At 38.5% G+C, this 18,805-nt stretch overlaps 1 protein-coding gene across 1 annotated transcript in view; it reads right to left on the bottom strand.

Moving 5' to 3' along the window:
- Nucleotides 1-3,036: 3,036 nt before the first annotated feature.
- LOC140232346 (aconitate hydratase, mitochondrial-like) overlaps nucleotides 3,037-18,805 on the bottom strand; it is a 32,057-nt gene continuing 16,288 nt past the window's right edge. The window contains exons 13-22 of the mRNA XM_072312475.1: nucleotides 16,568-16,661; nucleotides 15,325-15,462; nucleotides 14,941-15,052; nucleotides 14,211-14,333; nucleotides 13,514-13,669; nucleotides 10,963-11,060; nucleotides 10,395-10,488; nucleotides 7,107-7,239; nucleotides 5,575-5,696; nucleotides 3,037-4,386 (exon numbers count right to left, since the gene is read on the bottom strand). Of these exons, the coding sequence (XP_072168576.1) occupies nucleotides 4,249-4,386; nucleotides 5,575-5,696; nucleotides 7,107-7,239; nucleotides 10,395-10,488; nucleotides 10,963-11,060; nucleotides 13,514-13,669; nucleotides 14,211-14,333; nucleotides 14,941-15,052; nucleotides 15,325-15,462; nucleotides 16,568-16,661 (1,208 nt within the window). The 3' untranslated portion in view covers nucleotides 3,037-4,248. The remainder of the gene's footprint in view (nucleotides 4,387-5,574; nucleotides 5,697-7,106; nucleotides 7,240-10,394; nucleotides 10,489-10,962; nucleotides 11,061-13,513; nucleotides 13,670-14,210; nucleotides 14,334-14,940; nucleotides 15,053-15,324; nucleotides 15,463-16,567; nucleotides 16,662-18,805) is intronic.

Raw genomic sequence — 18,805 nt, 5'->3', positions numbered from 1 at the left:
CAGTGCATGTTATATATTGTTCATTACATTCATATGCCGTTATCATTGTATTGGAAAGAATTTACGATATTGAAAAATAACATGAATTGAGTTGAACGCCTCTGACGGACTGATTGACTATGAAAGAAAAAAATATTTGTGACTGCAGACGTTACCATAGATGTCGTGGAACATAACAAGAAGGACGAAAACTCTGATGACCACAAGTCTTGCCATCTGTTTAGAACTTCTTTCCTCTCAAACTTCTGGATCTAATGGCGATTTGCGGTGTGTCGTTGGAGATGATGACGCGCTGACGAAAAACCAGTTTAAAGTGCAACCTCTGTTGCATATCGAGTGCTCTTATAAATTCGGTTGTACATTGTTGTTGTCCACCATTTCACGATCGACCCAAGACACTTGTGTCGCCAACCCTATTAACTTTACCCAAACGGACTTTATGTTCGTGAATAGTTAAAGATCACCGTAAATGAAAGAAAATAAATAAATAAATAAAACTGTAGTTGTTGATGCCACTTCGATTATCAGCCAGGTCGTTGAATTGGGGTCATCCCACGTGACTGACACCCACGAGTCATACAGCCTACGATTTCGACATTGAAAACAGGTCCACGAGTCATACAGCTCACGAGTCAGACTATACCTATGAGTTCAACACTAGGCAAATAAAGCCCATGAGTTCGACACTAGGTAAAAACAGCCCACGAGTTCTAAAGATACAACACGGGGGTCTCGGACGTGGGCCTTGCTTGCTTATACCCTATTCCCCTATTTCCTCATCGGTCACTCACCGGAAGCAAAGTTTGCTGCTTCCTGCCGCTCACCGAAAAGTATCGGATCGCAGTCTGATGAATCCCACTTGGTTGGTTGACTATCAGGTGAGTGTCAGACGAAGTGTGGCGCGTGATCCTCGTCGAACGATCTTGCCTCATCGGATCACCGCCCGACATGTCTGACACTGACCTGATACATTGTAGTTGAACACAGCACAAGTTGGATTCATCTGACGATGATTCGATACACTTCGTTGGCTGGCCGAAAGCGATAAACTTTGATTCCAGTGAGTGACCGATGAGAGAAAATATCTGTGGAATGGGGGTATTGGTGTCGAGCTCATGGGCTGTATGACTCGTGAGCTGTATAATTCGAGGGCTGTATCACTCGAGGGTTGTATGACGCCCGAGTGTCGGTCTCGTGACGTGCACCCGTTGGATCTCCTTTTAAAGCCCGCCGCACACTATACGACTCACGACTAAATACGACCTTTTAAGACAAGGGCTCCGTTTCATAAAATTTGTTATCATAGTGACAAGTTGTCATAGTTGTTACAAGCCACAGAAATCCTTGCATCTGATTGGTTTACAGCAAACTTGTCACAGAAATGTGGCAGTTGTCACTGATAACAAGCTTTATGAAACGGGACCCAGGTCGTACGACCTGGCCGCAACGCACACTATACGACCTGACCTTACAACTAGTCTTACGACCGTTCTGGCTTCAGTAGGTTACCAATGAATATAGAAGCGCACAGAGTGCGCATTCCGTGCGCTTCTATACTCTTTGCATGATACTCTGTCGTGATTGGATGAAAGCCCACGACCGGTCGTAGAAATTCAACATGTCAAATCTCTATGGGGATGACTGATACTAAGACCCAGTCACACGACTGGAAACTGGCAAGGTCACACCTCCGGTCTTAAGGTCGTATGACCGGTCGGATCGTCTCATGACAAAAGACCATGGCCAGAGCCGAGAGGAAGTCTAAAGATGACTCCGACTTCATGCCGAATTGGTTTATGGGCAGTTTTCGTAAAATATTCCTATTCATTTTAGGCACAGGCCTATTAATACCTTATACAGAGAGGTTGTTCTTGACAACCCGAAGGCTTGTCCCCGAGACTTGTTCAACATATCAACAAGTTATACAATATATTGTACAGTGTATATGCTAACTGGATTTCAGAAATTGGATTTCATTTAAGAAGAGCAGGTTAATGGAATAACTCGTCTCTATGTTACCGGGAATGAAACATCCATAAATTTGAATATATTACGAAAACGGTCTCTTCAATTGTTACGTTCAGACGGTGATCCTTAACCTCGAGGATAGCTATCTTCCACGATAAGCTCGTAGTTAAACACAGTGTAGGTGCACTCCAAGAGAGCTATCCACGAGACATGTATCTCAGGATTAGCGCGCTATCAACGAGCCGCGGGGGGTCCCCACTTTTCATCATCGTGTGGACACGATAAATCAAAAACCTTGTAGATAGGCGTGACCTCTTCACGAACTCTGCCCCCATCCCCTGCATTTTCCTCTGCTTCCCAGTCAACGTAACACTAAACGTGCGTGCGCAGATGGAGTCGAAACACACTAGTATTACACCCTTGTTAGTTCTAGGTTCATCGCAAAACTTTGTTCTTCGGTTTTATCTTCGAGTGGAACTCGCTCGTAATTACGTGGGGCAGCAGTTTATCCTGCTAGAATAGCTATCTTTGAAAATAAGCTTCATCGTGTGAATGCGGTGTAGTTAAGGGACCAGAGCTTATCCTCGGATACCTATCAAGGTTAAGGATCACCGTCTGAATGTAAAGACAGACAGACAAACACACAGAACCAACAACATAAAACCTCCACCAGCCGTAGGTTTTAACCTACTGGTGGATTGAGGTATTAATTGAGACAAGGGGTGCCAGTGTAAAACATTGGGCCATGAGTAAACGTAAGGGACAGGAAACTGAGAAATTACAGTCCAATGAAACTGAATGGGTAGCCCTATATGGACCAAGCTCTTCCATTTTTTGCATGGTTTTATCTCACTGTAACCCTTGATGGAGAGCGAGTTGCATAATAAATTGCACTCACACTGGGTATACAAAAAACAACAACCAACAATTGTTAGACTGGAGTCACAGATCATATGAACACATAAAAATGACACACATGAAACAACAGCTACACACCAAACACAATTTCGTTCTTCGCAATATGAAACCCACATACATGTACATCAGCCACAGGCAACGCTAATAATGTCAGTTTATAGTTTTTGGGACTAATGTCCATATATTTCAAATATAATGACCACATCAGTACATGTACACTTCTATGCTTTCTGCGTCATATTTCCTGAAGCTGTTTTCTGACATCCAAGCATACCAATGGACCTGCTACACTCAATATTATTTCAAGTGGTAACAGTAAAACTTCTCTCCAACTTTTCATGCCGAGACTAGCACGAGTGTGAACAAGGCAGAGCATTACAATGCGCTATGGGAATGCAGCCATACCAAGTCACTGCAGCAAACTGGTATAAAGAATGATACCATACATTCATTAATTGTTACAGGTGAAGAGCTAAAACAAAGATATAATGTATATATCTATGAAAGGCTGACATTGTGCCTTGATATCACAAAGAATAAGCAATAAGTCAGAGCTTATTCTGCATATGTCCTCAACAACTATAGGCTGGAAGTTATAATTAAATGAATAATGTCATTTTGTGCGCAAATCAAAACCATATGGGCATTGAAAGAAGTTGACTCACATTACAGATGCGCGACAAGGAACATGACTACATGGATCAAAACGTATCTACAATGATCCTCACTTCATCAGAGGCATACATGTGGTAACCAGTCCATACCTGAAAAGGCTTTCTGAGAAAAAAAAAATGCTGATGACTCAAGGTAGATTTACTCGCTGCAAGCAAGACATTTTCTCTCCTTTTTTTTTTTTTTCTTCATTTTTCATTAAGGCTATTTTTATAGCAATCATAACTAAAATCAGAATGAAGAACAGAACACAATTCATGAGAAATTGGTTTAAGGTGTGGCAAGTCTCATACAAACTTTCATTAATACAAATAGCACATATTTAAGTTTGATGATGATAGGTTTTAATATTCTGTTGATGGAAATATGTTTCTAGCTCATCTAGTGGCTTCAGTGAAGTCACATACCAGAAAATAAAAGAGAGAAAAAAGCTGTCTACCTGGCATATTGGTGTGACCTGTAGTTAATGAATAGTTGGGTACACACCACAGAATTCAAATGTACATCCCATGCATAAAAACTTGTCTCAACAATGAGACTAAACAGTAAGCAAAATAAAGGGAAAATCCACATGATTATATTACTATGTATTAACAACAACTTCTTCTTTTTTTTTTTGAAGATTTTTCTGCATATTTTTAGTTCAATTCAGAAGACAGATTTTGCTTTTGTTTTTGATCAAGTTGGTCGCTATGATGCCTGCGCTTCTTTCATCCTGTTGAGGGCGCTGCCTGCCCTGAACCACTCGATCTGTGTCTCGTTGTATGAGTGACTGAGGAGAATGGTGTCACTGGTGCCGTCACTGTGTTTCAGAACGCATTCCACGGGCTGCAAGAGGGGAGAGAACAAGGAAAATTAGTAGATACTGAAATTCTAGCATTGTACAGTGGACTCCTGTTAAAACAAAGTCCTCAGACTGGCAGTTTTCTTTCGTTATATCGAAATTTCCTTATAACCGAACAAATAAGCAATAAAAATACACAGAGCCGATAATGCTACTGCCTGAATTTTTATTTCGTTATATCTGGAATTTTGTTTTAACCGTGTTCATTATAACAGGAGTGCACTGTAAATCTGAAGTCTCTAAAACCAGTGGCTGGTCTGCCAGAGCCCTGGAAAACTTTGATGGTCTTGTACAAGTGGTCCTTTGGGAGATGGGGCAGTCTTCATCTTAAAGGGATAGTACAGTATTGGTGGAGATGAGAATTAGGCTTTTAACTTTTTGCGAGATGCCAAGAAAACACTTATGAAACAGTACAGAGCATACCATTTTAAGAGGAATTCAAAGTTTATTTGATGAAAATCGGGTTTGGAATGACTGAAACATCCAAAAACAAAGTAAAACAAAACGATCGTAATAAAGTGTGGGTCCCACACTTATTAGAATCGCTCTGTTTTGGATATCTCAGCCATTTCAAAACCAATTTTTATCAAATAAATGTTGAATTCCTCATGGAATTACATGCTCTTTCATATTTCATAAGAGGTTTCTCATTATCTCACCAAAAAATGTTAGAAACCTGAAATTAGGTCTCAACCAAAACTATACGATCCCTTTAAGTTTCCAAACAAGTTTCACTTTCTAGGATGTCACACCATATACTGATACACCTGTGTAAGCCACCATGCTTTTGACTTCAGGTTAATGCTCCAATGACATTTGTGTCAGTAGCTCTGCACAGTCACACATTAGCTGCCTGAAGAGCTTGCCATGTAATACAATATTGATAATGCCAACTTCATGTTACACACAGGTACTCTTTCTTGAACTATAAGGCACATTAACAGAGATTTACCAATACTAAAATTTGATTCTGTATGTTGTCTGCCCATGCAAGAATCATGTGCTACATTTGATAGTAGACAGCATGAGATAATTCTCAAGATAACCCACCAAAAGTTAACTGGGGTTTGACCTAAATGTTTGATACCTCGGTATTGTTTGATACCTCGGTGTACTGAGTTTACATTTTATTTCTAGTTTGGCTAATCACTCGAATCTGATTCATCAATTACCTTGCCCGGTGCAAGTTCTGCCAGGCCGTGGAGGGACACTTTGTCATCAGGTCTGACCTTGTCGTAGTCAGCAGGGTTGGAGAAGGTCAGTGGGAGAAGGCCTTGTTTCTTCAGATTGGTTTCTGTGTCACATTGGGAAAAAAAAAAAGCGAAACCAGAAGAAAATCAATCACAAAAACGATCAGAATACATGATTAGACACAAAAGACATCTAAACTAAGATTTTAATAGAATCAAACAAAACAATCTACACAGATTCTCTATTACAGCTAAAACATAAATACAACAATTTTGTGACATTTACTTCATACATTTTCAGTACGCCAATTCAGCATTTGCAAGAAGGATGTGAAAAAAAAACCAATACAAATTCAGCCTTTCTAACTTCCAAGTGAGAGTTAGTGGATGTGATGCCTCTGATATTTCAGACTAAGGTCCAACCATTCATATACTCCATACTTAATATTTTGCAGGACATGTATATGTGACACGCTACAACAAAATGATCCTAAAGTCGGGCGAGGTCGATTATTTGAAAATTGCACGATATAATCCCATAATCTTTCTGCTTTAAATTGATATATAACACATTTTATAAAAATAATCGGCTGCGGAGATATCGATGTTTAAAAGAGAGCATGTCGAGACGTCTGGAAAATCACTGTTTCGAGAAAAGCGCCCTAAAAGTCTTCCTTTTGACGCAATCGCGATCAAGGGACACGCAAGTCAGTTTTCACCTCTGGACAATGGAAGGTAAGCCCTAGCAACCCCCGAAGAGTTCATTCAAGCACATCAGCATCGGCGGTCTCCTCACCAACCAATCAGTGACCAGGATGTGAGAAGCGGCTGAGCATAGCGCACCCCGCCCTCACGCACCAGTCGACTGGGCAGTGTGCGAGCTTCACACTTCGGTTAGCAGCAAGCAGCAAACTGACCAATGAGATCACTCTGGTCGTTGTTAGGGGCAGAACCTATCTGTGGCACTCAATCCAAATTTTCGAACAAGTTTCTGCTTCGTTGAAACGCCAAAAAACATGGCTCAGAAAAACGCTATTTTTTTATCTTTCCTTTGATCATTTTGCTTCAAAATTTCGACAGATGATAGAAGACATGTTAGACTCCAATAATATATCAAAATCAGAAAATCGTAAGTTTTGACCAATTTTAATGCTCTGACTTCAAACTCGATTTTCACAGCTTCGACCGTGCGCGACTTTAGGACCTTTTTGTTGTAGCGGGTCACACATATCTGCACATTGACATAAATACATAAGTGAAACTACACACTGTACGAGCTGAAATTTTTGCGTACAGATATTTTCGCAAATTGCTACTTGGAGGACATTTTCGCGTGTTGTTAATTTCACGGTTGCGAGGGTCTAACTGAACTTAGTTATTTGCGCGTTGTTATTTTCGCGGTTCAAAGGAGATTTGCGAAATTCGCGAAAATAAAACCACTGTGAAAATTTCAGCTTGTACAGTAAGTACATGTTCAACGCAATGGCAATCGTTACATCCTCCTATAATCTCACCATGAATGCGAGCAAAGCTCTTCACAATGATTGCCCTTCCTCCGAGGTGCCTGGGTTCGAGAGCTGCGTGCTCACGGCTGCTTCCCTCTCCATAGTTCTCATCTCCAAACACCACCCACGGTGTGTTGTTTGCCTGCAAAATAGTACAGAACCATAGAGAACGTCGCCCAAAAAAAATTACAATCAGATTTCTGTATTGATAATTTTCAAAATGATTAAACAATCTGAATGCTATTTCAGGGTATATAACTATAACTTCTTGCCTACATTTTGCAGAAAACGTCATTTAATTTGTTCAAGTGGTCACAGACAAATGTGGATCATTGCAAAAAGCATGTCATATGAGTCAATTTCTTCACAATTTAGCACATGGATGCTCTTGACATACATATGAATGAAAATATTTTTCTCACACCTGTCAAGACAACTGGCGAATGAATTCAAATTCTGTGCATTACATTATATCAATATGTAAATACATAAATATGTAAATAATATTACTCATGATTATCTTAAACAAAAATCTGGGAGAAAAGGAAAAAGAGAACAGAAAACAGAGAGTAAAAGAAAAAAGAGAGGAAGAGCTGAACTCAAGCTTACATGAGTTAATAATTTAACATCTTTCCATAATCATTCATTTTTCACACCTTATCAACGCTTGCAAACTCATCAAAAATCTGCTTCCTTTTTGATGTAACGAATCATTAATTTCATTAGTTAAAAATGCAAAACAAAAAAGAAATCAAGCAGTCACTCTTTCAAAAGAGATATTTACGTGTAAAAAAAACAACACAATGAACAACTGCGTATTTGTAAAGTGTTACAACAATGGCATACCTGCCAACATTTCAAGATGAAATATCTTACTCGTGGATTGCAAAAATCTTATTTTATATGCAAACTGAAGTTAAAAATCTTACTTTTGGTCAAATCTTCAGAAAATACACATGAAAGGTATATCTAAATATTTTTTTAAAATCTGATTTCTCTGACAGAAAATCTGATTTTGCTATTTTTTACGTAAAAAATCTTACTGAATCTGATAAAATCTTACTAGTTGGCAAGTATGCAATGGACAAAACACGATGAACAACTGTGTATTCGTAAGGTATTATAACAGTGGACAAAATTTGGAGGGAAGGGATTCCCAACATGCACCACAAAGATCTCAATATCTATGTGATGACTAAAGCAAATCAAATGGAGTTTTCTGTAAGATGTAACTAATAAGTTCATACCTTGAAATTACATCTTGATTGATTCACTTTTTCTAAAGTCATTGTGGCAGAAAGTCCACTTGTGTTCTGCTTTTTTTTTTTCTTTTTTTCTTTTTTTTTTTTTACATACGGCACAGAGTTGGTACAGTGTGACAGTCTACTTTGTCCTTTTTTATTTTAAAGGAAACCCAAACCCGAAGAACAATGTGGATTGAGTGAAAGCAGCAACATTAGTAGAACACATCAGTGAAAGTTTTGAGGAAAGTCGGACAATCGATGCAAAAGTTCTGAATTTCTAAACTTTTGGTGTTGAAACCACTGGATGAGGAGACTACTAGAGGTTACGATGTCATGTGTGGACAACAATATAAAGAAAATGTACAGGGAATTCCACAAAAATTCACTTTTTCTAGCATAATGTAAGCCTTAGAGCACTTGACTAACCGCTTTCAGAAAGCAGGGGGAATAATTGCTTCCCTTTACGTATGTCAGTATCAAGTTCATGGAATGTGTAATTTTTATGAAAAAGGAATTTTTGTCAAATTCCCTTTATATTTTCTTTATATTATAGTCCACACATGCGTCATAACCTCTAGTAGTCTTTTCATCCAGTGGTTCCAACACCAAAACTTTAAAAATTAGTAACTTTTGCATCGATTGTCTGATTTTCCAAACTATCAATGATGTGTTCTACTAATGTTACTGCTTTCATTCAATCCACATTTCTCTTTGGGTTTTGGTTTCCTTTGAGTTATACCAGGGTTGACAACATTCACACATCCGAATCCGACAGATTCCACATAGCAATCATGGAAATAGTTGTGCTACATGCAGCTCAATGAGCAGAATGATTCCCAATGTTGCGAGTATTTTAGAGTCTCTTATCCAGACATAAAGAGGTATCCACATGTTCAGAAAGATCCCTACAAAATCAGGGATACTAGCCAGCTGTGTTCATACCTTCCCTTTACATCATGCTTGATGGAAAGATTAATTTTATCACATAGGGCAAACACTCCTATCTTTCATTGTGAAATAGTCCATTGGATGATTTATCAGACTGGCATGTCTATCATTGAAAATGTAAAGTGTTAAAACACTGATGTTACCTTGAAAAATATCATCACTCAGAATAAACAAATTCATAAAAACAATGACGTAAACATAAGACAAGAAAAGAATTACACCACTTTGGCACAAGGCATAACCATAAGCCATCATATTCTTTCACTAATGTGACTACTGAATTCACTACACTTGTTCCGCTGCTTACTGTAAAAGTGGATATTTTTGCGCGACTAATTTTTCGCGCTTGGCCAGACGTAAAGAGTTTCGCGTGTTTTTAATTCCGCAGAATCAAGACATCAACCACTGGAACATACGACATGCAAAAATATTCACATACTTTCATTTTCGCGCTTGTTTCTGGTTGCGCGAAATGCGCGAAAATTTCCACTTTTACAGTATCTGAGGCTCATTTTTACCTGCAATAAATGTAACTGATTCTACTTCCCTCTACTTAAAATCAACATTCGTTTCAAAGTAAATGTATATCACGCAGGAATGCACTCCTTATATGAACAGTTACAGACATCTAAATTTCTTGCACAACAATATTAGTCTTGAACCATATGACTCAAGGTCTACAACCAAATGTGCAAGGGGGAGGCAGCAGAAGACAACAATTCCTTCTAGATACTGATTTGTCATCTGTATTTTCCTCCTTGAACTGCACTTATTCTTTCTGCATATTCCAACTTGATATCAGTCTACTCTGGAACTGCACAAGTTGTATGTACCTCATATAAAACTCACTTCAATGGAGAGCATCTGTCATTTCTACATGTTGAAAATTGACACCAGATTCCCTTTGCAAGTGTTTCAATCTCTAGCAAACATCTAAATAAGGTCGCTGACACTTAAGGTCTGTGAAAGTGCAAAAAATCAATTTTTCAACAGCAGCAAACAAAATGTTTAAAAATTCAGGGAACAGATCGTGGAAAAAAAGAACACCAAAAAATCTAACAGCATCATGCTTGTATCGTACAAGTACTTAGCACTTGCTGCCTACCTTGTAATGCCTCGCCGTTTTGGGGACTTCACCAAATTCTCCAGTCAGCTGGTTTCGAACACTGTTCATCTCACCATTTTCACTGTTTGTGGCTCTGTTGATAAAATATGCATCAACACTCAAGTCAACACATGTAACAAATTCATCTCCTCTGGCTAGTCTCTGTCAATGCTTGCGTCTATTTTTCTCAAAGCACAAATTTTCTTCTTCATCCTTCTTTTCTTCTTTTTTTTTCTCCAGGGATGGAGCACAAACGGAAATTATCAGCTCTAATCATTGATGCAGACCTATCTACAATTCAACCCGAACAGACAATAAACTAGTCAGATTAAAACAAGAAATACATGAAAGTGTAAAGAAAACACTCTGAAACATGGGTAAATGATTTACAGCTTCTAATCAAACTGGATGACAGACTCTTTTCTTCCGAATAAGATTATTATTTGATAGTAATAGAAAGCTTCAGGTCAAGGCTAACTGCGAGGGAAATGTTTGCAATAGCTGTGCAGTTTTCACACACTAATAAAGGTCAGCACAACTCGTAATATAATTCAGGAACTGCACTCACGTGATGAGCAGGTTGTCAGAGATGTTGTCGAGATGACCCCTGTACTTCAGCCAGGGACCAGCTGCACTGATGTGGTCTGTGGTGCACTTGCCCTTCACCTGTAAATATGCAAAGAGGAGCAAGGTGTAGAATGGCCAGTCACATTTTAGTCTACAGGTCACAAATTTTCATTAAAAGAAAAAAAAAATCCTAATTAGCAGCTCTGTTGATGAAAGGAATCAGAATGGATTTGCATCACAGTTTTATTGCACTTGAGTCTCCAAAGGTGCTACAAGGTTACATTCTGTTGGAAGTAGCACATAATTTAAAAAAAAAAAAAAAAAATGTCGCTAGGGGGACTGGTGTATGCCTCCGCCATAATGCATGGTTCTCCTAATAGGTCTATAGTATAATGTCTTGACAATGTGTGATGAAAGTTTCACACAATTGGCAAAATACCAAAATGACAGGTTTGCCACAAATGTGCTGAATGTTCACTTTCCTAGAACTAGGTTTAATTGGATGAATGATTAAAACGTCAGAGTGCAGGTATTTGGGGAACTTATGATTTTTACTTGACTTTTGACCCTTTTATAAGTTTATGCATTGAGTAATTTTCAAGGTGTTGAGAAAAAGTATAATTTCAGTATCAAATGGTAAAATAGTATCATCTAAACCTGGCCTTTGACCTTTGACTTCACAGTTCCAAAGAGAATCACTGTTATGTAGAACATGCATAAATATGTAAGTTTCATGATAATACCTTGAGTTACTTTTGAGATATGGAGGAAGAAGTGCAATTTAGCACTTTCACTTGACCTTTGACCTTCTGACCTTTGACCTTTTGGCAAGAAACTTCCCACAGAATAAATATTGGGTTATACATACATACATCAAATTTTAAAAAAAAAATTCCTTCAGGCATTGCATAAATATAAGGAAAGCAGTGATATATTGAGGAGTTGACCTTGACCTTTGACCCCTTGACCTTTGGCCCCCAACTTCCCTAGATAATCACTGCCCATCGGTACATGCATATATACTAAGTTTCATGAAGATACCTTGAACCATTTGCGAGATATGGAGAAAAACATGAAATTTCAACCTTTATTTCACAAAATATCCTGTCACCTTTGACCTTTGACCCCGTGACCCTAAAATCCAAACAAAGTATCATCCCCCCAGGATATACCCTCATACCAAGTTTGATGCAAAACCACCTAATGGTTCTTGAGATATCGACAAAAACAAAACGGGACGGACGTACGGACGGACGACCCGAAAACATAATGCCTCCGGCCACTTCGTTGGCGGAGGCATAAAAAAGTGAATCCAACACAATTTCGTAATGGGGTTGGTTCCTGTCTATCTAAACTGCAAACAATTTGAATCATACTGTCACAATGACACATACTACAGTTAAGTGTGTAATTAATCCTTTCCAGTATTTTGTTGGTGGTCTTCCAAACATTTCATCATAGGCACGTTACTCATCAAATTTGCTTTACAAAATATGATGATAGCACAACTGTTCCATTCCTGTCAAACTTTTATCAACCTATCAATGGCATCTTGCCAGCAGTACTACATACACTGCACCACAGTCACATCTCACAGTACTCGTCGGTGGTACAAGTGTATTACAAACACAACTACGGTCACACCTTCCAGTAATTTGTCAGTGGTAAAACAGACACTACACCATGGTCACACCTCCCAGTACTTCAGTGATACTACAAACACTGCACCATGGTCACATATTTCATTTCAGTAGTACTACAAACACTGTACCATGGTCACATATTTCATTTCAGTGGTACTACAATGTACCATGGTCACATATTTCATTTCAGTGGTACTACAAACACTGCACCATGGTCACATATTTCATTTCAGTGGTACTACAATGTACCATGGTCACATATTTCATTTCAGTGGTACTACAAACAATGTACCATGGTCACATATTTCATTTCAGTGGTACTACAAACACTGCACCATGGTCACATATTTCATTTCAGTGGTACTACAAACAATGTACCATGGTCACATATTTCATTTCAGTGGTACTACAAACACTGCAACATGGTCACATATTTCATTTCAGTGGTACTACAACCAATGTACCATGGTCACATATTTCATATCAGTGGCACAACTAACAGAATGCCACTGTCACATCTTTTATTAAATTTTCCACAGAACTTTGTCAGAAATGCTATGTGTAAAAGCAGTTCAACACAGACTTGTCTTTCTTAAACTCTACACAGCACTCTAATAAAGGGTATTTTTCATGAATTCATGAAAATACTAACATGTCAATTTTGTGGCGGGGTCAATTTCACACAAAATTCTACACAGACAGTTCACTGAGGTACAGTGGCCATGTGAAAACAATTGCACATAAAGTTTCTATTCTATGGTCGGAATATGCTACAAACATTTCATCACTGCCTTGTCACTTGCTATCAAACTCTTCCACAGTACTATGTTAGTGATACTTCCGATCATTTGCAACCGTACGGTGGAAACAGACAGAGTGTATAACATTCTCCAGTTTATTAGACCATACCTTAATGAGGATCACCATGTCTGTGAGGTCCTGGCCGTTCCACGTGTCGAAAGGAGACAGAAGTTGCAGACGCTTGCTGTTTGGATCCACATCTACGGCGACACTAGAGCCATCCTCTGGTGGGGGCTGGAAGGTGTCCTGGCCTGGGTCAAAGCCCTGCAATGAAGTGGGGTGGTAGGGGTGCTGTCAAGTGTTTTATCTAGGACACATTTTGGGAGGAGGTTTTTAAACTTGATATGATCACAGCGATTGCACTAGATATGATCACTGCCATTGCCATAGCAACATCTCTTGATATTCACAAACAATTAGTAGTTTACCAGCTGGTGTCAGAGTAACTGTAATACTTGTAACTGGAAATTGTAGCATGCTTGAAGAAAGTGAACTAAGGTGACAGTTTAAAACAATATTCAACAAGATGATATGGTACAACAATGAAGATACGACAAAGCAAAGTAAGACACCCTCCCTCCTCCCCCTAAAAAAATAGAAATAAAAGGAATGCACAAATTGTATACAATGTGCACTTAATTTAACCAAGCAGACATCCAGGGTTCAATATGAAGGAAACAAAAAGAACTCTGCACATACACTACACATTCTTATATACACATTAGTTTAAGAAGAGACATGTATCTTAACAGAAAGCAAAATTCAGAGATACAGCTTCAGATATACCACTTAGATCAGGGTTTACCTTGCTGGGGAGTTCATCGCCATATGGACTGTCCAGTTTGAACTTCTCTCCATTGGCCCCCACCAACTCATCAACCTCTGGGTTGAAGTCTAGTCTGCCAGCTAGCGCCAAGGCAGTGGTGATCTGTGGGATAGCGTTGAAGACAAAATATCTGTTAAGAGTGCATCTGCGGAAGTGGACATCCAGCATGATTGGAGTATCATTGTCAATATGTTTGAAATTATCATCAGCCATGAATGTAAAGATTACATGCTGTGGATCTATAACCTACTCACAAGCAAGAGCTCACACATTCAAATACAATCATTGAACATCAAAAAAAAAAAAAAAAATGATGAAACTGTTACAGCAAGGGAGTCACTTGATAATCTTCAACTTTTTGATTCAATGACACTCTCACATCAAGTTGTACATACTACACCTGATCGACAAATTATGATGATGGAGGGCAATTTGTCAATCAGTTCCATTTTTTAATACGCAACTTCCTAAAATACTCCTTCTCAGTAATTATGTGAAATGAACCTACTCAAGCTACAGCAGCACCAGCCCATAACATGCCACACTGCTTGCCTCAAACACTGTGCCACATTCATCTATTCTTGTAAATTGGCGCATGGTCATTGTCTGCGCCTAGCAATCTCAGCTGTTTGTGTTTTAACGATTCAACTTGCCACAGAATCCATAAGCATCCCAACAGAGTCGCATGGAAGCACTAAGCTTTGCTCACCTCAGGTGACGTCACAAAGCCGTGAGTGGCTGGGTTGGCATCATTGCGCCCTGTGAAGTTGCGATTGTAGGAAGTTACGATGGTGTTCTTCTCGCCTTTCTTCACATCTTGCCTGTAAGCAGAAGACACATAGGAAAACACTTGCAACCATTTCTTGTACATTTTTCCGAATCAATGCAGAGAAACATTCATTAAGTTAGACTGATATGAGGGTTGGGATGTATACATAAAGTAAAGGATTACGTTCACTGAGCAAAGTCCTGCGTTTTTACAGCAACACATCAATTTGGTTGATTCATAGATGAATTGTGCTGTTTATTTAGCATCCCTATGATTTTACAAGTTTTCTTGACAAGCTCCCCCCCCCCCCCATTTTTTACTTACCTGTCCCACTGCCCAATGCAGGGACCACATGCATTAGCCAGGACAATGCCACCAAACTCCCTGAAAATGGCCGCCTGTCCGTCTCTCTCGATGGTGGCACGGATCTGCTCCGAACCAGGAGTCACCGTGAAGGCAGATCTGGTATACAGAAGCACAGTTATCATAACGTGTATAAAATTCAATGTAAAATGCTCTGTCGTGTTTACGTTGACATCAATAAAGAGATCAAAATATGATGAGCAGAATGATAGGGTCTCATTAAAACAAGACATATCATGAAAAAATTATGGAAATTTAAAGGTTTAAAGACCCGGTAGCATAGGGATTCATGGGGTGCCTTCAAGCACTCTCCTATAAGCGAACCAAACCGTACTGAACCCGTGCAAGTGGAGCAATCGAATGCTCCTAAAGTGTACTGCACCAAACTGAACCAAGCCAAAAGTGGACCACTTCCTGATGTGCTCCAAACTCAGAGTGCGCTTTGATGCACATATACCTTGACACGTGGCTGATGGGCGCTGTTTGTGGTTTTGAATGTACTCCAGTGGGCAGTGAATGAAGACTGGTTATTCAATCGGACCACTCATGTTTCCAATGCTACTGGGTCTTTAATATGTGTTCACCAGACAGCGATTACTTCACGAAAGTTTGCATTAAATAATGTTTTTGTATTGTTGTACTAACTTATACAATGACTTTCTGGGGAAGGGGTTGTAGTTTCCGAGTTATGTTTTCTATACTTTTCACATGTTTATGTATTTCATGGTTTCAAATACATTCACCCATATATTATCTATATCTGTATCAATTGGTTTGTAATATCAAACCAATGGGGAAATAGTAGTGTAATAACATCCCTTTCTCATCTTATCTGTGTTTGGTTTAAACTGATATCCGTATTTTGTAAAAACCAATAAAAACAATAAAGTCCAATTTAACTTTCTTACCTCATGAGGTATGGGAGGTTATGTGTCCCTTTAATTAATAAATGCATGAATGAAAAAAAGTGAAAGAGAAGTGTGGAATCAATGTTGCCAATACTTTTATATAAATAATTCCACACCAGAAGCAGGTATTTGGTAAGAAGTATGGTGTTCTGGCCCCCATCTTACAATTTCAGTGCTAAAACAGTATTTGCATATTGAAACAGGTCAGTAGTCTCATATTTGGACTAGTGCCTTCCGGATCCCTATGGTATATCACCGAAGATATTAACATGGATGGTAAAGGGATAATTACTTACTTGCATTTGACTCCGTGACTGAGAGCTTGCTTGGCGATGCTGCTAGCCCGACTCATGTCTTCGTAGCTGCTGTTGGTACAGCTCCCGATTAGACCTGGAACATTATCACAGACACACATTGTTTCATATAAACTACAGTCAAACTCGGATACCTCGAATTCGTCGGGACTGAAGAAAATGGTTCGAGGTACGCGAATTTCGAGGTACGCGTACGTCGAATTTTCTTCGACTTATCCGATGTTTATCGATGTTCGACGTTTATCGATGTACAACATGGTGTCTGTTACAGTGCCTGCTGATTATTTGCATGCTTGTCAACTGGAATTGAATAAACTTTTATATGAATGAATTGAGTGAAAATTGGAAATGAAATCAAGATTTCAGAAATAAAGATTTTGGTGGCCCGATCGCGCCACCAAAAAAAAAAGAAAAGTCGGATGTTTGCCTTTACTTTTGAAAATGAACAGCGGTAACAATCGGCTCCGTAAGATGCTAAAATAAATATCAGAGGTTTGCGTTTAATTGTGGAAATGAATGACGGTAATATTCGACTCGGTATGATACTAAAATAGATGTCGGATGTTTGCTCATACTTTTGGAAATGAAAAACGATAAGACTCAGCTCCGTATGGTGCTAAAACTAATGTCAGATATTTGATTTTGCGTTCGGAAATGAATAAGGATAACATTCGGCTCCGGAAGACGCTGAAATAAATGTCGAATTTTTGCTATGACGTTTGGAAATGAAAAACAATAACATTAAACTCCGTACGATGGTTAAATAAATGTCGGATGTTTCCTTATACTTTCGAAAGGAAATAGCAATATTATTCGGCTCCGGAAGATGCCAAAATAGATGTCGATGATCGTTTTTATGTTCGGAAGTGAATAGCAGTAATATTCTGCTCCATCATGTCCATACGATGCTGAAATAACTGTCTGATGTTTGCTTTTAAATTTCGAAATGAATATCAGTAACATTCAGCTGCGTTTAATGGTAAAATTAATGTTTGATGTTTGCTTTGACGTTCGGAAAAGAGTAACAATAATATTCAACTCCTTACGATGATAAAATAAATGCTGGATGTTTGCTTTGACGTTCGAAAGTAAATTGCAATAACATTTAGCTCCGGAAGATGCTAAAATAAATGTCGAATGTTTGCTTTGATGTTCTGAAATGAATAACAATAATATTCAACTCGGTACGCTGATAAAATAAATGCCAGATGTGCTTTTACGTTCGAAAGTAAATGTCAATAACATTCAGCTCCGGAAGATGCTAAAATACATGTCGAATGATTGCTTTTACGTTTGGCATGTTTGGAAGTGAATAGCAGTAACATTCTGCCCCATACGATGATAAAAAAAATATTGGATATTTGCTATGGTACATTTCGAAATAAATATCAGTAACATTCAGCTATACGCTTGATGGTCCAAAATGTCTGATGTCTGCCTTGACGTTCAAAAATGAAAAACAGTAACATTCGGCTCCGTGCGATGATAAAATAATTGTCAGATGATTCATTTCACTGTCGGAAGTGGACAGCAGTAACATTCGGCTCCATTCGATAATGAAATAAATGTCGGATGTTTGAAATGAATAACGGTAATATTCTGCTCCGTACGATGCAAAAATAGATAACAGATTGTTGCTTTAACATTTGGAAATGATTAATGGCATTAATCCGCTCAGTTACATGCTAAAACAAATAGCGGATGTTTGCTTTCACGTTTGGAAATGGATTAGGATAGCATTAAACTCCGTATGATTCTAAAATGAATGTCGGTTGTTTGCTTTTACATTAAAAAATGAATAACGGTAACTTTCGGCTTTTTACAATGCTAAAACAAATGTCGGATGCTAACAAATGTCAGCAAATGCTCCCATTTTCTCATTTCAAACGTAAGTTTGACCTCCTAAATATATAGGCATCAACTTTTATAATAATCTCTACGCCTATTTGTCAAATCTTAAAACACAGAGTAAGATGATTGAATTTTCTATTCATTTGTTTTAGACATGGGCATCTGTATCACTTCAGTAATGCTTAATATCAATTTTTCTATGTTTAGTAGGACCGATTTAGTTTTTCTAATGTTTTTCCTGATTTTTTTTTTTTGTGTGTGTCACCAGATTTTACTTTCGACCACCAGAAAATAAAAATCAATGATATTGGTGGCCCGATAAAAGTTAGTGCGGAGCCCTGTGTATTCTATTCTTCATTGTGATCGGCC

The sequence above is a fragment of the Diadema setosum genome, chromosome 8, assembly GCF_964275005.1.
Source record: "Diadema setosum chromosome 8, eeDiaSeto1, whole genome shotgun sequence".
In the NCBI taxonomy this organism is placed as follows: Eukaryota; Metazoa; Echinodermata; class Echinoidea; order Diadematoida; family Diadematidae; genus Diadema; species Diadema setosum.
The sequence above is the reverse complement of the archived record's forward strand: the minus strand, read 5'-3'. Positions and strand labels throughout refer to the sequence as shown.